We start from the raw sequence: 25949 nt of genomic DNA on the forward strand, positions 1-25949 counted from the left end.
ATGGATAAACCTGAGTTATATAATGGTTATGATGGTGGGTCTTGTTTTCAACAATCTTATATTTTTATCTTGAAGTTTAATCAATCTATTTGACTTTCCAGAACTTAGCTCTTACCTTAAAGAGCAGAAGAATTTGTCTTATCGCGGTTTTCTGCTTCTCCACCAAGATGTAATTGTCCATTCATCACCAATATTGGACAATTGGAATCGTATGGATGCTGTATGGGCCAAACGATATTTGAAAGAAGCAAAAGAGTTATATCCAAATGATTTTGCAGATATAAGGGAAAAGGTGTGTTTTTATTTTGCAAAATTGATGGCAACTCCCGGTTACCTATAATGCTGATCGGGAGAATTACTGGGTTTTGATACTGGTACGGTCCTACTCCAGGTGTTCTTAATTTAGGCGCCATAACTTTGCTAATGATAAGGTTCTTTTTGATTTTTTATTTTGCAAAGTGATGGTAACTCCCGGTTACCTATAATGCTGATCGGGAGAATTACTGGGTTTTGATACTGGTACGGTCCTACTCCAGGCGTTCTTAATTTGGGCGTCATAACTTTGTAGTTAATAAGGGTCTGTTGATTCTGGGGGAGGGATCGACTATGCACTTTTCCTTATTACTAAATAAAGTCACACTATTAACATTATTCTTTATTCTTCTTACAACAGGTAAAATTTGAGCGAGATGGCAATGGTTTGAGTGCATACTGGAAGAAAGTGATTAATGAGCGTAAGAAGGTGAGTATTATATATCATGCAATCTCTGATAATAGTTAAATAATTTCCAGATTTACTTACTATTGTAGAATTCTGTAAAACGAATTCAATACTATCTTTTCCATTGCTGTAGTGCATTTTCGTTTCCTTTTAAAAAATTTAAGTAGTAAGTGATAATATTAATTTCAAAATTAAATATTATTAATCTATACGCTAAAGTTTAAATATGAAAATAAAAAATCGAGTAAATTATGTGGCACAGATTTGAATTTCAAATATTGTATTGTACGTCTTGCAAGAGAAATATCAAAACGAAAAATCTGTCTTTTATCCATACTTTTTTTTTTAAATAAAACGAGTATTGCTAAATATAACCACTAATGATTGCAATCTTACCAGAATTAGGGTAAAATTTTAGGCAGAATTAAACATGGCATGATACCCGCCAATATTTGCTAGTGCTGGTGCGGTAGTGATGAGTGATTTTTTAACATTTTCTTGGGAAAATATGAAAATTTGTAATTTGAAATTTACATAAATAATAATTAACTTATTATAAAAGATTTGCAATATCTTATACATTTTAGAAGCCTTTAATGGAAGCTACAAATGATATTTATTAATAGAAATTTAATTTTAAGCTGATTTATTTTTTATTATTACTTATCCTGCTTGAGTTTCAAACCTTTTAGTTGCTTAAGCCAGCCAATTTGATAATAAAATTATACCAAAAAAGCTCAGTTTACATAAAGTACTATTGTAATATTTTAAAATATTGTATTATTTTTGTACAACATTTTTATAAATGTGGTGGAAAGTTTTATTTGAAGAATATTTTATCAAAGTGTCAAAATTACCAGAATTTGTTTACTACATCAGAAAAAATAATATCATATTTAATGTCCAATTACAAACTGATTTTATTCATGTAAAAAAATATTACATATCCATATACAGTGTTGGACAAAGCTATATATAATTGTAAATTCCTATAAAATAGCAGTTATACATATAGTATATTAAATGTTAAACAAAGTTTTATTCTCCTATACTCCATTGTATATCATTTGAAACTAATTGGGAGTGCACAATCATCCAAAGATTGAGAATTAAGATCCTTTGTAATAGGATTAAGTAATCGAGATGTATAAATAGCTTGTGGATGGGTAACTATTTGGTAATTTTCAGTGGATAAAAGATTTGCTCTTCTATATTCTTCTGCTTGCCTAAATTGTATTTCAATTTCTTCATTTTCTACAATATATAATTCCCCAAAATATGACTCATGAAATAATGTGATTAATTTATCAATCTCAGAAATATTTGGTCTATCATTTTTGTCTAAATTCCAACACTTTTTCATTAAATCAATATAATAATTTGGTGCTTCTGACTCACTTATTTCAGGTCTAACTCCTTTTTCACAAATATCTAATGCCAAATCAAAATCATGTGCACGATGACCAAAAGGTTGTCTTCCAGTTGCTACAAAATACATTATCATACCAAAACTATAGATATCTGCTGCTTGTTTATAAGACTTTCCTCTTAATACTTCAGGAGCCACATAAGGCATAACTCCATAAATTTTTGTTTCATCTATATTATCAACTTCTCCACATAATCCCATATCTGAAATTAATACACAATTACTAAAATTATTTATGAAATTTAAAAATAATATATTTCCTGTATGAAAATCACGATGAACTAAATTTCTTTGATGAATTTCTTTAAGACCCTTAATAATATTAAGTAATGCAGATAGTTTATCACCCCAATTAAAATATTTATAGTTTTTATTTATCCAATGATTAAAATTTCCATCTTTTGCATATTGGAGAACCATAATATATTCTTTTGTATCTGGATTTTGAGATATTCCATATATATTAAGAATATTACTACTTTTGTTTATTGAGTATTCTTTAACCTATTAAAATACATTGATATTAAAAAATAATTATTACATTTATGCTTAAATAAAATGATTATTATATTATAGTGATTCTTTTAAAAAAGTTTCATACCTCATTTAAAAATTTATCAGTAATACTTTGGGAATTATACAAACATTTCAAAGCAATTATTCTATTTGGATTCCTTTTGTAGATTTGTTTATCCACATCAAATTCTAATGGACCATTCTTCCATTCTGCTGAATATACTGTAGAAAAACCACCTTTACCTATTTCCTTAATATCATTAAACTGACTGTATAGTATCCATTCAAATACTATCATATCATTATAGTCATTTATTTTTAATTGCCTTTCTAGAATGAAATCATCAACTATTTCATTTCCACTTGACCAGATAAGAACCAAAATATAATCTTCTGTATCTGGATTTTTGGATATTCCATATAATACTTGAAAAGCTTTATACTTTGTTGGATACTTTTTAGCCTAATGTAAATATAAGAATATATATATTAATTTAAGGGTTTTGTTTTTTATTACACCTGCGTTATGTCGCACCCCTATAATATGTCACATATAAAAGTCAAAAATGGCATTCTGATTCCTTTTTGATATATTAAAAAAAACTTGCAGAGCGGTCAAAAATACGCATAGTATAAGGTTTCTTATAGTATATAGTAAGTGCATAAGGTCTCATGCCAGGTTTTTTTAAAAATGGGAAATCTTAACGAAGTCACGTGATAAAAATGATCAACATAATTAATATATAAAAATTACCAAAAAAGGAAGATGCGACATATCGCAGGTGCGAAAAAAACATATCCTTAATTTAAAAAAAGTATTTAAATATTTAAAGAAATGTCATACCTCATTTATTAAAGAATCAATGGATTCTTGTGAATTATGAAAACATTTTAAAGCAACTTCTTTATTTGAATCTCTTGTATAATTACTCTTTTTATTCTTTTTGTATAATGGACCAGCCTTCCATATTGCTGAATATACAGTTATAAGACCATTTTTGCCTGTCTCTTTAATTTCATTAAACTGATTGTATGGTATCCATTCAAGCACTATATCATCATAGATAATATCATTATCAGAGTCATATATATCAACATCATGGTCATTTATTTTTAATTGCCTTTCTTGAATGAACTCGTCAATTTTTTTATTTCCACTTGTCCATATACAATTATTTTGAATAAAAATAAAATCTCCTGAATCTGGATTTTGAGATATTCCATACAATACTTGAAATGCATATGTTTTTGTTGAATATTTTTTAGCCTAAATATAAAATAAAAGAGATTGTAAATATTAATTAAAAAAAATATTTAAATATTTTAAAGAAATTCCATACCTCATTTATTAAAGAATCAATGGATTCTTGTGAATTATGTAAAAATTTTAAAGCAACTTCTTTATTTGAATCTCTAGTATAATTTTCATACTGCTTATTATAAAATAATGGACCATCCTTCCATATTGCTGAATATACTGTTATAAGACCATTTTTGCCTGTCTCTTTAATTTCATTAAACTGATTGTATGGTATCCATTCAAGCACTGTATTATCATAGATAATATTATTATCAGAGTCATATATATCACCATCATGGTCATCTATTTTTAATTGCCTTTCTTGAATGAAGTCATCAATTTTTTCATTTCCACTAATCCAATTTGTCAAGTTTATAGTATTACTTAGAACAAAAATAAAATCTCCTGTATCTGGATTTTGAGATATTCCATATAATACTTGAAATACTTCATGTTTTATTAGATATTTTTTAGCCTAAATATAAATAAAAGAGATTGTAAATATATTAACTAAAAAGTATTTAAATATTTGAAGAAATTTCATACCTTATTTATTAAAGAATCAATGGATTTTTGTGAATTATGTAAACATTTTAAAGCAACTTCTTTGTTTGGATCTCTTGAATAACTATCATAACTATATTTCTTGTATAATGGACCATCCTTCCATATTGCTGAATATACTGTTATATGGTCATTTTTGCCTGTCTTTTTAATTTCTTTAAACTGATTATATGGTATCCATTCAAGTATTATATCATTATAGTTATTTATTTTTAATTGCCTTCTTTGAATAAAGTCATCAATTTTTTTATTTTCACTTATCCATATATAATTATTTTGAACTAAAATATAATCTTCAGTATTTGGATTTTGAGATATTCCATACAATACTTGAAATGAATTATGATTTGTTAGATATTTTTTAGCCTAGATATAAATGAAATTGTAAATATATTAACTAAAAAGTATTTAAATATTTGAAGAAATTTCATACCTCATTTATTAAAATATCAATGGATTCTTGTGAATTATGTAAACATTTTAAAGAAACCACTTTGTTATGATCTCTTGTATAATTACTATAACTATATTTCTTATATAATGGACCATCTTTCCATATTGCTGAATATACTGTTATAACACTATTTTTGTCTATTTCTTTGATTTTATTAAATTGATTGTATGGTATCCATTCAAGAACTATATCATCATAGTCATTTATTTTAAATTGCCTTTCTTAGATGAATTCATCAATGTTTTCATTTCCACTTTCCCATATATAATTATTTTGAACAAAAATATAATTTCTTGTATTTGGATCTTGAGATATTCCATATAATGCTTGAAATGCTTTATGATTTGATGGATATTTTTTAGTCTAAATATAAATAAGAGATTGTAAATATATTGACTAAAACGTATTTAAATATTTGAAAGAATTTTATACCTCATTTATTAAAGAATCAATGGATTCTTGTGAACTATGTAAACATTTTAAAGCAACTTCTTTATTTGAATCTCTTGTATAATTACTCAAGCTATTCTCCTTGTATAATGGACCATCCTTCCATATTGCTGAATATACTGTTATAAGACCATTTTTGCCTGTCTCTTTAATTTCATTAAACTGGTTGTATGGTATCCATTCAAGCACTATATCATTATAGTTATTTATTTTTAATTGCCTTCTTTGAATAAAGTCATCAATTTTTTTATTTTCACTTATCCATATATAATTATTTTGAATTAAAATATAATCTCCAGTATCTGGATTTTGAGATATTCCATACAATACTTGAAATGAATTATGATTTGTTGGATATTTTTTAGCCTAGATATAAATAAAAGAGATTGAAAATATATTAATTAAAAAAGTATAAGTATTTGAAGAAATTTCATACCTCATTTATTAAAGAATCAATGGATTTTTGTGTATTATGTAAACATTTTAAAGAAACTTTTGTATTTGAATCTCTTGTATATTCATTATTATACTGACAATATAATGGACCATTCCTCCATATTGCTGAATGTACTGTTACAATATTATTTTTGCCTATCTCTTTAATTTCATTAAATTGATTGTATGGTATCCATTCAAGCACTATATCATCATAGTCATCTATTTTTAATTGCCTTCCTTGAATGAAGTCATCAATTTTTTCATTTCCACTAATCCATTTTACTAAATTTATAGAATTATTTTGAACTAAAATATAATCTCCTGTAACTGGATTTTGAGATATTCCATACAATGCTTGAAATGCTTTATGATTTGATGGATATTTTTTAGCCTAAATATAAATAAGAGATTGTAAATATATTAATTAATAAAAACAGTTAGATATTTGAAGAAATTTCATACATCATTTATTAAAGAATCAATGGATTCTTGTGAATTATATAAACATTTTAAAGCAACTTCTTTATTTGAATCTCTTGTATAATTATTACTCTGGTTATATTTTTTATATAATGGACCATCCTTCCATATTGCAGAGTATACTATTATAAAACCATTTTTACTTGTCTCTTTAATTTCATTAAACTGGTTGTATGGTATCCATTCAAATACTATATCATCATAGTTATTTATTTTTAATTGCCTTTCTTGAATGAAGTCATCAATTTTTTCATTTTCACTTGTCCATATATAATTATTTTGAACCAAAATATAATCTCCTGTATCTGGATTTTGAGATATTCCATACAATACTTGAAATGCATTATGATTTATTGAATATTTTTTAGCCTAAATATAAATACAAGAGATTGTGAATATATTAATTAAAAAGTATTTAAATACTTGAAGAAATCTCATACCTCATTTATTAAAGAATCAATGGATTCTTGTGAATTATGTAAACATTTTAAAGCAACTTCTTTAGTTGAATCTCTTGTATAACTTTCATCCTGCCAATACTTCTTATATAGTGGACCATCCTTCCATATTGCTGAATATACCGTTATAAGACTATTTTTGCCTAATTCTTTAATTTCATCAAACTGGTTGTATGGTATCCATTCAAGTATTATATCATTATAGCCATTTATTTTTAATTGCCTTCCTTGAATGAAGTCATCAATTTTTTCATTTCCACTGATCCATTTTACTAAATTTATAGAATTATTTTGAACTAAAATATAATCTCCTGTATCTGGATTTTGGGATATTCCATACAATAATTGAAATGCTCTAATTCTTGTTGGATATTTTTTAGCCTAATTATAAATAAAAGAGATTGTAAATATATTATCTAAAAAAGTATTTAAATATTTGAAGAAATTTAATACCTCATTTATTAAAGAATCAATGGATTCTTGTGAATTATGTAAACATTTTAAAACAACTTCTTTAGTTGAATCTCTTGTATAATTTTTATCCTGCCAATGCTTCTTATATAATGGACCATCCTTCCATATTGCTGAATATACTGTTATAAGATCATTTTTGCCTAACTCTTCAATTTCATTAAACTGGTTATATGGTATCCATTCAAGTACTATATCATTATAGTCATTTATTTTTAATTGCCTTTTTTGGATGAAATTATCAATTTTTTCATTTCCACTAATCCGATTTGTCAAGTTTACTATATAATTTTGAACAAAAATATAATCTCCTGTATCTGGATTTTGGGATATTCCATACAACACTTGAAATGCTCTATAGCTTGTTGAATATTTTTTAGCCTAAATATAAATAAAAGAGATTGTAAATATATTAATTAAAAAAAATACTTAAGAAATTTCATACCTCATTTATTAAAGAATCAATGGATTCTTGTGAATTATGTAAACATTTTAAAGCAACTTCTTTATTTGAGTCTCTTGTATAACTACTATTACTATACTTATAGAATGGACCATCCTTCCATATTGCTGAATATATTGTTTTAAGACCATTTTTGCCTGTCTCTTTAATTTCATTAAACTGATTATATGATATCCATTCAAGCACTATAGTATCATCATGGTCATTTATTTTTAATTGCCTTTCTTGAATGAAATCATCAATTTTTTCATTTCCACTAATCCAATTTGTCAAATTTATAGTATAGCTTTGAACAAAAATAAAATCTCCTGTATCTGGATTTTGAGATATTCCATACAATACTTGAATTGCTCTATGGTTTGTTGAATATTTTTTAGCCTAAATATAAATAAAGGATATGTAAATATATTAAAATAAACATTTTTAAATAATTAAAGAATTTCATACCTCATTTATTAAAAAATCAATAGATTCTTGTGAATTATGTAAGCATTTTAAAGCAACTTTTTTATTTGAATCTCTTGTGTAATCATTACCATTCAACAACTTGTATAATGGACCATCCTTCCATATTGCTGAATATACTGTTGTAAGACCATTTTTACCTTTCTCTTCAATTCCATTAAGCTGATTGTATGGTATCCATTCAAGCACTATATCATTATAGTCATAGACATTTATTTTTAATTGTCTTCCTTTAATGAAACTATTAATTTTTTCATTTCCGCTGGTCCAATTTGTAAAATTGGTTTCTAAATATTCCAGAATATTATCTTCTGTTAAAGGTATATTTTGAGGAAACATTGTTTTCAAAAGCTCAAAAATTTTTTCAAAAAAAAAATCTTTATTTATAATAAACTATGTAACGTACAAGTAATAGGTAACACAACAATTGGCAAAAAATTACTTATGTAAGTATTACGTAATGAAGCTTTCTTGGTAATATTCGATGTCGATCATAGTCACAATTATTTGAAAAAAATTTTTTTTCTTATTAAATTTTTTTCATAACATTATACAAATTCCTTTAATATTAATAACAAAATCACGCTTCGCATCATGTATTGTATAATAAATTAAGAAAAAACTTCTTTAACTTTGAATCATACTTGAATCATATTTTAATGTTAATATATAGTTAATATATAAAATTTGCCTATTTTATTATTTTATGATATTACGGTGTGGATTATGATATGAAATTTATCTAATTAACTTACATTTTTTAGACCTTGGGCATTATTATTAAAATTTAGTGATTTAGTATAAAGAACTAAAAAATATAATTAAAATTTAAACCAATATTTTCGATTCCTTTATCAACTTGGTTTATTTTATTATGTTACATACCTTATTAAAAATTTTATAATAACGAGCGTGAAAAAATGAAAAAATAATGGTGTAGTTAGCCGAAAAATAATTAGCCGCAACGGCGCAACGTGATCCGGACCCGGCTCAGGCGTAGATCGTCATGGAATTCCAGGGGATTTTCTGCGATTAAACCGGTCCGGATGATCGGCAATCAGGAATTTGTTCTCCGTTTTTCGGCCATTATCGTGAAAAATATAAAAAAAAAAATGACTGGTCGAATGTCTTATGAACGCTGATCATTTGATCGACATTTCATATTTAACAACGAAAAGAATTTCATTATTTTTGGCATTTCGATATTGGTCCTCTGATTGTTCGAAATGACCAAAATTGAGAAAAGAAAAACTCTTTGTCTATGCTACGAATTTCGTCAGTATCATTTTGTGAAACAAAATTATGAAATGTAATCCTTTTATTAGTATGGTTGTATTAATAACAAATAATTTTAGACGTAATTTCAATGATCTATGTGCTATATCTCATTTTATTGGTTATTTTTTACGGATTAAAGTTAGAAGAATTTTATTTGATTATGCTATCACTTTAATCACCAATATATAAAGTTGGTCAGAATTTTCATGGTGTACTAAAAATCTACATATGATATGATTCAATACTAGTTAATTTTATTAAACGACTTTTCAGTTTGATTCAATACTATATTACGAAAATAGAAATTGTAGGATGAATTTGTTTGTTTTTTGGTATGATAATTTGCTCGGTTAAGTCCATTTACTATTTGTGCCGCTAATAATATAACTCAATAAGTATAACTTGATAGTATTAATACGAAAGGCGTGCTGATTTAGCCAATAAATATTTGGCGAATAATACAGTTAGCTATACAGTATTTCTCAACTGTTGATATGGGTTCAAAAGAAATGATAACAACATAAAACTATTCTGATTTTCTGATAGATAGAATGGATTATTATTTAATCGACTCTTTAACGTTAGTATGTTAATAGTCACAATCTTGTAAATATGATTCGTTGTGTTGCAATCACCGCAGTTGATTAACATAATCGAGTAACATAAATCCGGGTACTACCTGCGCTTCATAATAATAAATTGGTTAAATTGTGCGTTATACAACTTGACCAATATGATTGGCATGATTGGATAAATAAATTTTACACTACCCAAATATGTAAAACAAGGGTAATTAAAATTACACTAACCAAATATGTAAAACAAGGGCAATTAAAATAGATAAATTCGTAACAGTTTTATACGCCGAGTAAAAAAATTATTATTTTTTTTTTTTTCCTCGAAAAATATCAAGTATATCACAATACAATGTCTAGTCAACTTCCCACAGAATGTCTTAATAATATATTTGAATATTTAGAAGATGATAAAACTACTTTATATTCATGTTTGTTAGTTAATCGACTTTATTGTAAAGTTGCAGTTGAAATTTTATGGAAGGATGTTTGGAATTTTCAAAATAATAATTATGAACCTAAAACGAGATTATCAATTTTTAATATGTTAATTACTTTTCTTACTAAAGAATCAATGGAACGTTTACGTAATAGTGGAATTAATTTTATTAATTTTACAGAAAAACATGCATTATTTAATTATCCATCATTTTGTAAAGTCATTTCATATGTTAAAATCAAGGAATTGATTAATTGGGCAATTGTATTTAAACAAATAAATATTTTAGGAGTATTTAATCATGGATACCATTTATTAATACAAGAAATATTAAAAATGTTTATGAATCAAGTTACATCATTAAAATCATTGGATTATTCTTTTTGCATTGATAGTAATGTTGAATTTATTTATTCACCTGGAACAAAAATCTGTTTAAAGGATCTTGTAGAATTAAGATGTGATACAAATATTTCTCCTGAATTTTTTAGTCAATTATCACAAATATGTCATCACATACAATCATTAATTATATTCTTTCTTTATTCGAATAAGTATCATAAGATTAATATTCCAGATGGGTTAACAGATTTAATTTCTTCACAAAATAATTTAAAAAGTTTAGAATTAAAAAATGATTGTAATGAAAAGATAATAAGAGTATTAACTCCATCATTAGTTAAATCATCTTTAACAATTACAAATATAGGATTATATACGTGTAACGAATCATTATCATTCATATCTATGTTCAAAAATTTACAAGAAATTAATTTATGGATTGATTATACAAATAATGGAGATATTTTTGGTTTTGAAAATCTTCAATTTATTAATTTTCCAAAATTAAAAATTTTAAGATTTAAATGTGAATTTCCAAAAATTGAATTTTTAACCAATTTTTTGGAAATTAATGGAAAAAATTTAACAGAATTTTATATAAATGATGGTAATAAATCAATAAATTTAGCAATATCAAAATATTGTCCAAATATTAAAAATTTATATTTAAATTTTATTGAAGATAATGATGATGAATTAATTATATTAAAAAAGGTTTTAAATAATTGTCAATTTTTAGAAAGTATTTTAGTTCAAATTCATCAAATAACTTGTAGTAAAAAATTATTTGGTATTTTGGGAGAATATTCATCAAAAAATTTTCATGAATTAAAAATAAAATTAGAATTGAAATCAACTTGTAAAGTATTAATAGGATTAGAAGAATATTTTATTAATTGGAAAAAATTTAATAATAATCCACAAAATTTACTTTCATTAAATATTATGGGACATTATAGTGAAATTTATGATCCAAAAGTAATAATGATAATTGAAAAATATATGAAAATGGGTTTATTAAAGAATATAATTTTCAATGGGATTCAATATATGTGTAATAAATAAAAATAGTAAAAATAATAAAATGTGTAATGACATATTTGAATTTTGATGTTATTAAAAATATGATGTTAGGCGGGTTATGGTATGTTCTTGTGTATTTGTTACGATATTGTACCTTATTGCTTTTTAGGTATGAAGTTATGCTTTCTCCATTTGCTGATCTTTAACGTATATAAATATAGGTACGGTACGAAATCACCTAATAAAATGTAATACCTATATCAACGTCCTTTAAATTACGCTTTTATATCTTAAAAAAAAAATTTACATTAAAGATTTATTTAATTGTTTCAAAATATTTAAAATTCAGCCAGCTAAGCGGTTTTCAGTAAATTTTACCTGAATTCTTAATCCTGTGTTTCTTTTTTTGAAAAAATCACTTTTTAAAACAAGATTCATTCTGTAATTCGGAATTTTCACTATAATGTGATTAATCATATCAAAAGGTTATTTATGTGATATTATAATTCCTATGGTAGTATTTCGGTACGATTGGCAATAATACCTTACTTATTATATCATATCGTACCATACTACTTCACTATATACTCCTTGTAATGCTTAATTTACTGTGAACTTCAAATCTAGTGATATTGACGTCAGCTTTTTGATTACAAATTTTATTCAAGATGATGTTAGTAATGATTCATTGATAACTTGCACATCATCTTAAAATGGCTTTATTTCATTTATATTTTAAGCCTTTGTTTAAATAATACTTATATCGCTAGTAAATGAAAAATTCTTTAAATAATGATCTCTAAAACTTTGTGAAATAAGATGTTTAAATATTTTATTTTAAAAATTAAGTGAAGATTTTATAATTTAAAAAAGAAGTGACACCTAGAAATCATTGCGTGGCACGTGGCCAAGTACGTTTCGGTTGTTTTACTCCGATAATAATTAAATAATTTATTAATAAATTTACTTTGTATTAGCGAAATTAAATTAATTAAAAGTCGTTTACAGTAAGTTTACGATATGTATAGATAAACATTTTGCAATTAATCTTAAAAAGAACAATTTTGCATAAAAGTTTATTATTTGGAAGTAACAAAAAGTTAAAACTTTGATTCAATTTGATGTACCGGACATTACCGGTTATACAAATAAAAACAATCCTAAATTTGTTATTATTAATTTTTAAATGTTATACTCAAATAATCTTTTACTGGAATTAAAGAAGAAACCTGTAGAAAAATAAGTCATTATAATTTACAATATATCGGCTTCTCGCCATTCAGTAATTTTATTTCGCGTTAGATAATTTCGGTGGTCTAACGAATATTCCTTTTAAACTGTAGTATCAATTATTCCAGTAATTATATCTTTATATATTTTAAGCCATAATAATATATTATTTAAATATATTCTCCATAAAATTGACATATAAAGTATCGCAAATTCACAATGAATTTTTTAAACAGAGTATATTACGTAAGAAATGAATTACGTATTAAAAAAAAAATTTAAATAGCAAAGAAATTCCTCAATTATATTCAAGTGTTTCAAGTGTTACACATCAATTATATTAATTATTAATCAAGAATTTTTGAATTCGCTGTTACAACAGGTCACCAACTAGGAATACCAAAAAAAAAAATGTGGGGAAATGTAAGGTAAATTATAAAATAAACAAATATGCTTTAACTAAATTTTTAAAAATTTTTGTACGACAAAATTATAAAAATCAAATGTTGTCATCATGTCACATGATAATAAACAAATAATATATGGTATTAAATATTACATAAAAAAAAATTAAATGTTCGTCAAAAGTTTTTCATCAAAATGTTAAATCATTTGATTTGTTTGTATTTAAATTCTTAATTTAAAAAAAACTATTTACGAATTTATTCGAATAATAATTAATAAATAATATATCACGAGCTATATACATCTTCCTAGTTATCGATTTTAAGATTAAATGTTTGGTTTGTTATGAAAAACTATTTACGTTATTATGTTATTTGTTGGTTTGCGTTGACTAAACTATGCTCATCAAATCATTATTTGACGCCGTACGACTTTCTTATATAAATCAATTCAAAGTTTTTCTTTGTTTAATACCTCTTTTGCTTTCTTCAAAACACATTTTGAAAATCATTTAGAAAGAATAATAATCGCGCACAAACATTAAATACAATGAAGGAAATAATTTTAACTAAATTATTACGATTAAAAGTTATTCCAAGTTTCCAACGAAATAAGATCACGTGATCAAAATCCACCCAATAACTGGGCAACAATAACTAAACTATTTTCTCTTTTTTAATACAATCTGGTTTTTAAAGTAAATCATTAAGTTCATCAAGTGATAATAATGGGTATATCATCGCAAGATATGATCTAAATACCTTTGTTATTAATTAACGCTTGATTTTATCAATTTTTACAAAAAGTTTAAAAGGGATGATAAAAAAATTCTAAGAACAAATACGATCCAACAATAAACAAAAAAAATATTTGGTATATTAATGTAGTATTTTTTACAATAAAATAACTATATATAGTATTTTAAAAGACAAGCATGAAACGTCTAGAAAATATTTGTACGACGTTGTCGATGATCTCATAGGGACGTTTTTAAATCATGATATACTTGTACATGCAGGTTTAATTTGTTACCCAAATAAAGTATGGTTTCACTGTTAATTCATCTTGCATAAAAAATCATGTTTCTCTTTTGTGTTTTTTCTTTTTATGATCTTTCTAATAATAACAATGCTTGGTACAACATTCGGTTTCATGATAATCCAAACAAAGAAAACTTTTAAAAATAGGATCATTCTTATACTTTAATGATTAATTACAATATTTAAATGAAACATAATTTCCTTTAACACCCCCTTTTTTTTTAAAAAAAAAAATAATAATAATAAACGTTATAAACGTTATTTTTTTTATTTTCTTCGCGTATTAAAAAAAATCGAGAAAATGTCAAACCAAGTTTTATTATCCGCAGCATTAAGTGCTATTACGAATAGCACAATTGTTCCTTATGATGATTATTCTGGAAATAATCCATTTATTCCTCATTACAATAATCCTGGAAATAATCAGTTAGTTTCTAATAACAGTTTTTCTGGAAATAATCAATTGGATGAAATATCTCTTCATCAATCTCATTTAATTGGCGGTAAAGTTCCAACTAACAACGTAAATGATAATGACTATAAACCAAGAATACTGCCCCGAAGATTTTTAGTTAATCGTAGAACACCCATCAGATTATCTAAACAAAACTGTGTATTCGTTAAAACATTAACGGGTAAAACTATAACTGTAGTTGTTGATCTTGATGAAACAATTGATCAGTTAAAAACGAAAATTCATACTATTGATGGCATACCTCCAAATCAACAAAAATTAATTTTTGCCGGTAGATTACTAGTTAAAGGCGATTCCACTTTAGCTGAATGTAATATACAATGCGAATCTACTATATATATATTGAGATTAAAATGTGCTGATTCTCCTAGTAATACATTATTTATTCATCCGGATCAACTTGACCCAAAATATGATTATGATTTTACAAATATAAATGATAATGGATTAACTTTTATGAGAGGGAATTTTGAATATAAACGTCCTTGCGGTTGGAAAAGAATTGCTCTTAACGTTCTTAATAAATATGAAGACAATGCTTGGCTTGGCGTTGGTAAAAGAAAATATTCAACATGTTCGGTACAAAATGAATGGCCTGGTAAGTTCAGTTATTTAAAATATTTTTCTATTAATATATTTCAATTTAATTAATTTTTTCATCATCATTTTTTTATATATTGTACCTTTTTTTAAATAGTTTCTTATCACGGAACTGCAAAAAATAATTGCAAATCAATCGCTGAAGATGGTTATCTCTTGTGTAAAGGTAAACGATTCTTATTTGGCCATGGAATTTATTCCACTCCAGATATTGATGTTGCGTATCAATATGCTACTAAATTCAATCATGATGGTGATGATTATAGAGTCGTATTTCAAAATAGAGTTAATCCAAATAATTTAATTAGAATTTCAAAAGGCGAAACTGGAGTTGGTGAATATTGGATTTCGCCTGATGGTGCAGATTTACGTCCTTATGGTATCTGTATCAAGAAAGTAATTAATTAATGTTCATAATAAGAACAATCGTTTGTATATTATTCGAATAAATTTATATTGACAATTCATAGTAAACCTTTAGTCAAATTTAATTCCTAGTTTAATTATTTATAATAATAAAAAGTTCACAAAACATAGTTGTACTAGTAAGTTGTAATTTACAATCTCGTGTATTTTGTGATAAAACCATTTTTTATCCGGTTCATATTTTCAACTAGGGATGGCAACGGTCACGGTCATTAACCGATTATGACCGGTCATGACCGTGACCGATATCGGTCGGTCAAGACTTCTGACCGACCGTTTAACTGACCGTTTGACCGACCGTTTGACCGACCAAATTTTTTTATGAAAAATTTAATAAAAAACGTCGCGAAAACGTTTTTTATTAATAATTTAATTTTAAAAAACGTTTTTCGCAAACGGTTTTAATTATTTTAACAAAAAACGTTGCGAAAACGTTTTTATTAGTAATTTAATTAAAATAAAACGTTTTCGCAACGTTTTTTTAATTATTTTAATAGAAACGTTGCGAAAACGTTTTTTATTAATAATTTAATAAAAAAAACGTTTTCGCACGTTTTTTCAATTTCCTTAATAAAAACGCTGAGAAAATATAAAAAAAATGATCGGTCAAACGGTCGGTCAAACGGTCGGTCGGTCGGTCAAAGGTTCTTGACCGGTTATGACCGACCGATGACCGACCATGACCGACCGTTGCCATCCCTATTTTCAACCTACATTAAAACATTTCCGTTAACCATTTGTATTTGCGTTATTGAAAGCCAAGGGATTATGTTTTCGATTAATTTGAAGAAAATAAATTTGTCATTTTTATTTCTTTGTATTTTAAAAGAGAAATTTTCTTTATAATGTCTATTCACGGAGTTACATTTTGTTAATTTTCGGTAATATAAAATAATTAAATAATTTATTGATTGAAATTTTCGTTATTAAGTTTCCTATCCTAATACATTTGATCAATTTGATGCCATTTAATAATACTGTAAATAAAATAAATAATAATTTATATTTAATAATTGAAAAAAAAATAACTATTAAATTACAACTAGGAAATTATTAAAATAATTAACTGCTTTAATCTTGGTACAAATAAAATAAAGTGAGAGAGTCTTGAAAATCACAAGAAGGTTTTATATGAACATCATTAAGTTCGATAATAATCTATACGACATACATAATTTTTTGATTCCAACTATAGTATTTATAACTATTTTGTTAACATCTTTTTAAATTACCTTTTTTCGCATAATCCATAAATTCTGGGTATCTTAAATCCATATAACTAAATAATTGGGTTTGAATTAACATTACAGTATACTAGCAAATCAGGCCTGAAAATTCGTTAACGTGATATGAAAATCTGGTATATTGTGGACTTGTGGTAAATTGTATAATACTTGTACTATGGTTAAGGCATGTCACATCACAAAATATCTTAAATAAAAATTCGTTATGAACAAAAATTCGCTATAATAAGAGTTATTTTATATATATATTATATACACTGGTCATAGACTTACTTCGTTAAACGGTATACAGCATTTTACTAGTAATCTTCGGTATAGTAAGATTTTTTTTATATGATAATATTGGTACAACGCCGAAGGAGGACCCCGAAATATACATAAAAAGGTCAGATCCGAGTTTGCGTACAACCAGCCAAAAAAAACATGAAAATCTTTCCTTTTTTAGATAATTCCCGGTGAAAAGATATTTCCTTTTTTGGTCACTCGCCAAAATTATCATAATTCCGGCCCTGAAAGAATGCGTACAGCTATTAGTAAAAATTTTTTGGCTGCCTCTGACCTTTCTATATATATTTCGGGGTCCTGCCGAAGGTTCGCTATATTAAGAAATTCGTTAAATCAAAATTCGTTGTAAAGCGAGTGGACTAAATTTATACAGTAATAAAATTCTTAATAAATACAAATTATAATTAAAATTAAAAAATAAATAAAAACTTATTAATCATATTTCATTTGAAACTTTTGTATAAATTTTCAATTCAAAAATTTTAAATGATTAAGACATTAATTATAATTTAAGAACAGCTTCTTTTTATTTATAAATAGCTTTTTGCGTATAATATTGAATTCTCCTTTATCAAGATATCCGGCATTTTAAATTCATAATTAGAATCCATTCTAAAGATGGAGTTAAACATAAAAATAGTAGCTTAAAATATCATTTCCATTACTGTAGAATGTAGTACATTTTCGTTTCTTTAAAAAATTTAAATAGTGAGTGTTAATTTTAATTATTATGAAAAAAAATTTGTGAGCATGTATCTCACAGACATGTAATTCCAAAATTAAATATTATTAATACTTACGCTAAAATTTAATAAAAAAAAATTTAATCTAACCGTCCTGCTGTAATAAACTCGTACTTGTAGTTAACTAGTAAATTATGTGGCGCAGATTTGAATTCAGATTTCAGATACTATACTGTACGACTGTACGTCTTGCAAGAGAAAAATCAATACGAAAATACGTCTTAAAATATGTGCAAATTTTATTATTCATATTTTTTTTTTCTTTAAAAAAAAAAAAAAAAATTTATTGTAAATTAAATCCACAAGAATTGGGAAAATTAAGATTTAAAATTTTACATAGATAATAATTGAATACATATTAATTTATTATAAAAAAATACTCAATATAAAAATAGTGTAAAATTACTCTTCATTTTCAAATTTTTAGTAAATTTCTTGAGTTCGTTCCTGAAATTTAACTTGCATCCAAATTTTTATCTCTCTTAAAACCTTTTTACAAAAATTATTCTTAAATTGAAACATGTATTATTGTATTATGTTAGAACATGTTATTTATACTAGATCTGGGCAAAAATTAATTATTAAATCAATCGTCTAGAAATTAGCATAGCTAAATATTATAATCTTTTTCTATTCTCGGACAGCAAGTCAATTTTTTAATTTGATATTGAATGAAAGAAAATTCATAGTCCTTTATTGAATTATTTCTTTAAACAAATTTATTTGCATTATTCATTTAAAGCGATAGCTTAAAGATAGTATTTATTATTTACAACAATTGATTATGCTACGATAAATCCTTGTAAGTTGATGTAATGTTAAAAATTTTTATAGCTATTGGCTTAAAAATATTATTTGTCAGTCTGAAGATGAATTTTTGGCATTATATCTAAGTCCTTACTATATTAGATAACTGAGAAATACCAAAACTTGTTGATTACACTTACAATATTGTATGCATGTCTAGAAGCCTTTAATGGAAGCTATAAAATAAATTTCTAATAAAAATTATCATTTGATTTATTTTTATTATTACTTATCCTGCTTGAGTTTTAAACCTTTTAGTTAATCAAGCCAGTCAGCTCAATTTGATTCCTAAATTCAGTTTACATGAAACATTTTAATATTGTGAATATTGTGTTAACATTTTTATGAATGTAAGGAATGAAAAGTTTTATTTTGCTGAATACATCAACAAATTTACACTTCTTATAAAAAAAGAATGCTTGGAAATTGTCATCAAAAATGTCCAGAAAATGTCCAAGAGTTTAAAAAATGTCTAGAAAATTGCAATATTCCAGATATTGAGATATTATAAATTTCCAGAAAATATCCAGGAAATGGTACCCAGAAAGTGTTTAGGATATTGCAATTTTCTGGGCATTTTTCACTTTCCAGGCATTTTCAATGCCAATTTCTGGACATTCTTTTTTTATAGAAGCATTGAAGAATTATTTTATTAAAGTGCTAATGATACTGACATTTGTCTATTACATCAGAAAATACAATAGATTTAATATGTCCAATTACAAACTGTCAAACTGATTTATTCGTGCAAAAAAAAAATTTACATATCCATACATAGTCTTGAACAAAACTATATATAATTATAAATTTCTATAAAATAGTAGTTATTCATACAATATATGTCAAATATTAATCAGAATTTATTATTCTACTATACTTTATTATATATCATTTGAAACTAATTGGAAGTGCACAATAATCCAAAGATTGAGAATTATAATCATCATTATTTTTTGGAAGATCTTTTGTAATAGGATTAAGTAATCGAGATGTATAAATAGCTTGCGGATGGGTAACTATTTGGTAATTTTCAGTGGATGAAAGATTTGCTTTTCTATATTCTTCTGCTTTCTTAAACTGTATTTCAATTTCTTCATTTTCTACAATAAAAAAATCCTCCCCATATAACTCATGAAATGATGTAATTAATTTATTTACCTCAAAAACATCAGGTCTATTATTTTTGTCTAAATCCCAACACTTTTTCATTAAATCAATATAATTACTTGGTGCTTCTGGCTCACTTATTTCAGGGTTAGCTCCTTTGCAAATATCTAATGCCAAATCATAATCATGTGCACGATTGCCAAAGGGTTGTTTTCCAGTTGCTACAAAATACATTATCATCCCAAAACTATAGATATCTGCTGCTTGAGTATAAGGATTTCCTCTTAATACTTCAGGAGCCATATAAGGCATAACTCCATAAATTTTTGTTTCATCTATATTATCAACTTCACCACATAATCCCATATCTGAAATTAATACACAGTTACTAAAATTGTTTATGAAATTTGAAAATAATATATTTCCTGTATGAAAATCACGATGAACTAAATTTCTTTGATGAATTTCTTTAAGACCCTTAATAATATTAAGTAATACAGATAGTTTATCGCCCCAATTAAAATATTTATAGTTTTTATTTATCCAATTATTAAAATTTCCATTTTTTGCATATTGAAGAACTATAATATATTCTTTTGTATCTGGATTTTGAGATATTCCATATATATTAAGAATATTACTACTTTTGTTTATTGAGTATTCTTTAACCTTTAAAATATAAATTGATATCAAAATTAATTATTACACTTATGTTTAAATAAAAGATTATTCTATTATAGTGATTCTTTTAAAAAAGTTTCATACCTCATTTAAAAATTTATCAGTAATACTTTGGGAATTATGCAAACATTTCAAAGCAATTACTCTATTTGGATTCCTATTGTAGATTTCTATATTTGCATCATATTCTAGTGGACCATTTTTCCATTCTGCTGAATATACTGTAGAAAAACCACCTTTACCTATTTCCTTAATATCATTAAACTGACTGTATGGTATCCATTCAAATACTATATCATTATAGTCATTTATTTTTAGTTGCCTTTCTAAAATGAAATCATCAATTATTTCATTTCCACTTGACCAGATAAGAACCAAAATATAATCCTCTGTATCTGGATTTTTGGATATTCCATATAATACTTGAAATGCTTTATACTTTGTTGGATATTTTTTAACCTAATATACAGTAAATATAAGAATATATGGGTGTTACGATAACATGTAGTGTATGGATACCTATGTATGTAGGGTATGCAAAATTTCACATGCATTCCATACAGACCTACATTGTTTATTACCAAATAAGGAAAGGCCTAGACCGTTCTATTCTGTATCACTTATGTCACGTGACACTTTTATATGTGATGTTTAACCATACCTTACATACAAAGCCAACCATACACTACATGTTTACTATGCTCTCAGAATATATTAATTAAAAAAAAGTATTTAAATATTTAAAGAAATTTCATACCTCATTTATTAAAGTATCAATGGATTCTTGTAAATTATATAAATATTTCAAAGCAACTTTTTTATTTGAATCTCTAGTATATTCCTTATATTGTTTATTCCAATATAATGGACCATCATTCCATATTGCTGAATACACTGTTATAAGACCATTTTTACCTGTCTCTTTAATTTCATTAAACTGATTGTATGGAATCCATTCAAGCACTATATCATCATAGTCATTTATTTTTAATTGCCTTTCTTTAATGTAGTCATCAATTTTTTCATTTCCACTTGACCAGATAAGAACCAAAATATAACCTCCCGTATCTGGATTTTGAGATATTCCATATAATGCTTGAAATGCTTTATATTTTGTTGGATATTTTTTAGCCTAATCATAAATAAAAGAAATTGTAAATATAGTATATTAATTAAAAAAGGATTAAATATTGAAGAAATTAATTTCATACCTCATTTATTAAAGAATCTATAGATTTTTGTGAATTATGAAAACATTTTAAAGCAACTTTTTTATTTGAATGTCTTGTAAAATTATCATTCCTCATCATATATAATGGACCATCATTCCATATTGCTGAATATACTGTTATAAGGCCATTTTTACCTGTCTCTTTAATTTCATTGAACTGATTGTATGGTACCCATACAAGCACTATATTGCCTATATCATCATCATCAATTATTTTTAATTGCCTTTCTTGAATGAAATCATCAATTTTTTCATTTCCACTAATCCAATTTGTCAAGTTTATAATATAGTAGTTTTGAACAAAAATATAATCTCCTGTATCTGGATTTTGAGATATTCCATACAATACTTGAAATGCTTTATATCTTGTTGGATATTTTTTAACCTAATATACAGTAAATATAAGAATATATTAATTAAAAAAAAGTATTTAAATATTTAAAGAAATTTCATACCTCATTTATTAAAGTATCAATGGATTCTTGTAAATTATGTAAATATTTCAAAGCAACTTTTTTATTTGAATCTCTAGTATATTCCTTATATTGTTTATTCCAATATAATGGACCATCCTTCCATATTGCTGAATATATTGTTATAAGACCATTTTTGCCTGTTTCTTTAATTTCATTAAACTGATTGTATGGTATCCATTCAAGCACTATATCATCATAGTCATTTATTTTTAATTGCCTTTCTTGAATGAAATCATCAATTATTTCATTTCCACTAATCCAATTTGTCAAGTTTATAATATAGTAGTTTTGAACAAAAATATAATCTCCTGTATCTGGATTTTGAGATATTCCATACAATACTTGAAATTCTTTATGCTTTGTTGGATATTTCTTTGCCTAAATATAAATAAATAGATTGTAAATATATTAATAAAAAATACTTAAGAAGAAATTATTTCATACCTCATTAATTATAGAATCAATGGATTCTTGTGAATTATGTAAACATTTTAAAGCAACTTCTTTATTTGAATCTCTTGTATAATTTTCATCCTGCCAATACTTCTTATATAATGGACCATCCTTCCATATTGCTGAATATACTGTTATAAGACCATTTTTGCCTGTCTCTTTAATTTCATTAAACTGATTGTATGGTATCCATTCAAGCACTATATCATCATAGTAATTTATTTTTAATTGCCTTTCTTGAATGAAATCATCAATTTTTTCATTTCCACTAATCCAATTTGTCAAGTTTATAATATAGTAGGTTTGAACAAAAATATAATCTCCTGTATCTGGATTTTGAGATATTCCATACAATACTTGAAATTCTTTATGTTTTGTTGGATATTTCTTTGCCTAAATATAAATAAAGAGATTGTAAATATATTAATTAAAAAAAATACTTAGGAAGAAATTTCACACCTCATTTATTATAGAATCAATAGATTCTTGTGAATTATGTAAACATTTTAAAGCAACTTTTTTATTTGAATCTCTTGTATAATTTTCATCCTGCCAATACTTCTTATATAATGGACCATCCTTCCATATTGCTGAATATACTGTTATAAGATCATTTTTGCCTGTCTCTTTAATTTCATTAAACTGATTGTATGGTATCCATTCAAGCACTATATCATCATAGTAATTTATTTTTAATTGCCTTTCTTGAATGAAATCATCAATTTTTTCATTTCCACTAATACAATTTGTCAAGTTTATAAAATAATAGTTTTGAACAAAAATATAATCTCCTGTATCTGGATTTTGAGATATTCCATACAATACTTGAAATTCTTCACGTTTTGTTGGATATTTCTTTGCCTGAATATAAATAAAAGAGGTTGTAAATATATTAATTAAAAAAATATTTAAATATTTAAAGAAATTTCATACCTCATTTATTATAGAATCAATGGATTCTTGTGAATTATGTAAACATTTTAAAGCAACTTCTTTATTTGAATCTCTTGTATAATTTTCATATGAATAATGCATCTTATATAATGGACCATCCTTCCATATTGCTGAATATACTGTTATAAGACCATTTTTGCCTGTCTCTTTAATTTCATTAAACTGATTGTATGGTATCCATTCAAGCACAATGTCATTATGGTCATTAATTTTTAATTGCCTTTCTTGGATGAAGTCGTCAATTTTTTTATTTCCGCTGGTCCAACTTGTAAAATTGGTTTCTAAATACTCCAGAATATTATCTTTTGTTAAAGGTATATTTTGAGAAAACATCGTTTTCAAAAGCTCAAAAATTTTTTCAAAAAAATATCTTTATTTATAATAAACTTTGTACCGACTGTAACATACAAAGTAATAGGTAACACAACAATTGACACAAATTACTTATGTAAGTATTACGTAATGGGGCTTGGTAATATTTGATGTCGATCATAGTCACAATTATTTGAAAAAAAATTTTCTTGTAAATTTTTTCATAACTTTATACGAAACCTTTTAATATTATTAACAAAAGTACGCTTTTACATTATATATTGTATAATATGTGTTTTGGAATTAAAAAAAACCTCTTTTAACCTTGAAATCACACTGAATCGAAAATAGTAAAGCCACTATATTAAAACCACATTAACTGGAGTGTTCTCCGACTTCTTTTACTCCAGCAGTTGAATCAATACATTATATTTTATATGAGAATAATCAATCTATATAATTAAAAAATTTTGTTTGTGCGACTAACATTTAGATTAGCTAGTTTGTATAAATTAATTTTGAATTGTTGAACTGTATTCTTTATAGTTAAGTCCTGCTTGATCGGCAAGTCATGTTGTTCATCTAATTCAATTCCAGTTAATGAAATCTATATAACTAAAAAAATACATAAAAAAATTGTAACATTTAGACTAGCATGTATAAATAGTTTTGAATTGTGTAATATATTTTCTTTTTGCGCCTAATCTATTCCATGTTAGCGTAAGTTATTTGCTCTTTATTATCTAGATTATTTAGGTTAATATCGGTAAGTTCATGAATTTAGATCATTTGTTGATTATTAATTTTAATTATATAATTAATAGAGAATTATATTCTTTTTGGTTAGATCATCGATCCTAAGAAGGTCAGATCGGTTATATTTTTTTTTATAGACTAAAACCCATTTTTTTACGTATATAAATATTTTTTCCCCGTTATGACTTTTTTTTGTTATTTGATTTTTTTATGATATACTGAAATACAACCAATAAAATATTTATTATGGATATATGCAAAAAATATAGCATAATTATGGCTGTTACATTTGTTTGTATTTCTTAATTATATATTTTGCAATTCTTAGTATTTTGAAATGTATATAAATTTGGTTATGTGGAATTTATGGTTTATTGCAATAAATCTATATAACTAAAAAATTTCTCTGACGTTTGGATTAGTCTCTGTATAAATAATTTGAATTGTGTAACTTGAAACTCCATGCCATATAATTAAAACCCCGCTTGATCTATTTATATTCGATCTAATCAGAATTTTTTTTTTGGTTATTAATTTTTTTTGTCCGATTTTTTTTCTCCCTTTTCTTCTTTCAGTTTAATTTTTTTTTCAACCGAAAAATTTATTTTTCTCATTCTTTTCCCGTTTAGGTTCAATTTATTCCCAAACTGAAAATTTTTTTTTTTATTATATACTAAAAAAATTGGTGTGTAACCGTTACGTTTAGATTAACTTGTTTCCGATCTAAATTTTTTTGGTTCCCCCTTTCTTAAACCGAATGATTCTTATTTTTTCAAATTTTCTCTTTTCTCTTTCGAAGCATCCTTTTCTTTTCCTTTTTTTTTAAAAAAAAAAATTTTCATTTTTTTCTCTTCTATT

At 25.2% G+C, this 25949-nt stretch overlaps 5 protein-coding genes across 5 annotated transcripts; 3 read left to right on the forward strand and 2 right to left on the reverse strand.

The window, feature by feature from the left end:
- OCT59_008312 (uncharacterized protein) lies at positions 1-781 on the forward strand (the record flags this gene model as incomplete). The annotated part of the gene is made up of 3 exons (XM_025311330.2): positions 1-34; positions 102-292; positions 674-781. 3 exons carry the CDS (start codon positions 1-3, stop codon positions 779-781), a joined length of 333 nt encoding a protein of 110 aa, XP_025172870.2.
- A 1003-nt stretch (positions 782-1784) lies between these two features.
- On the reverse strand, positions 1785-8548 carry OCT59_008313 (uncharacterized protein; the record flags this gene model as incomplete). The annotated part of the gene is made up of 16 exons (XM_066142361.1): positions 1785-2062; positions 2498-2654; positions 2752-3129; positions 3511-3933; positions 4007-4441; positions 4513-4896; positions 4964-5169; positions 5239-5347; positions 5417-5800; positions 5871-6263; positions 6335-6721; positions 6793-7191; positions 7264-7446; positions 7564-7662; positions 7727-8122; positions 8192-8548. 16 exons carry the CDS (start codon positions 8546-8548, stop codon positions 1785-1787), a joined length of 4968 nt encoding a protein of 1655 aa, XP_065999250.1.
- Positions 8549-10414: 1866 nt separating this feature from the next.
- On the forward strand, positions 10415-12118 carry OCT59_008314 (uncharacterized protein; the record flags this gene model as incomplete). The annotated part of the gene is made up of 3 exons (XM_066142362.1): positions 10415-11897; positions 11978-11987; positions 12088-12118. 3 exons carry the CDS (start codon positions 10415-10417, stop codon positions 12116-12118), a joined length of 1524 nt encoding a protein of 507 aa, XP_065999251.1.
- A 2724-nt stretch (positions 12119-14842) lies between these two features.
- On the forward strand, positions 14843-16024 carry OCT59_008315 (uncharacterized protein; the record flags this gene model as incomplete). Its single annotated transcript, XM_066142363.1, has 2 exons — positions 14843-15614; positions 15714-16024. The coding sequence occupies 2 exons, from the start codon at positions 14843-14845 to the stop codon at positions 16022-16024; spliced, it is 1083 nt and encodes a 360-aa protein (XP_065999252.1).
- Positions 16025-20009: 3985 nt separating this feature from the next.
- OCT59_008316 (uncharacterized protein) lies at positions 20010-24356 on the reverse strand (the record flags this gene model as incomplete). Its single annotated transcript, XM_066142365.1, has 10 exons — positions 20010-20596; positions 20705-20897; positions 20994-21368; positions 21667-22041; positions 22121-22525; positions 22596-22679; positions 22959-22994; positions 23061-23462; positions 23529-23930; positions 24003-24356. 10 exons carry the CDS (start codon positions 24354-24356, stop codon positions 20010-20012), a joined length of 3213 nt encoding a protein of 1070 aa, XP_065999253.1.
- Positions 24357-25949: the final 1593 nt, after the last annotated feature.

The sequence above is a fragment of the Rhizophagus irregularis genome, chromosome 16 (assembly GCF_026210795.1).
Source record: "Rhizophagus irregularis chromosome 16, complete sequence".
In the NCBI taxonomy this organism is placed as follows: Eukaryota; Fungi; Glomeromycota; class Glomeromycetes; order Glomerales; family Glomeraceae; genus Rhizophagus; species Rhizophagus irregularis.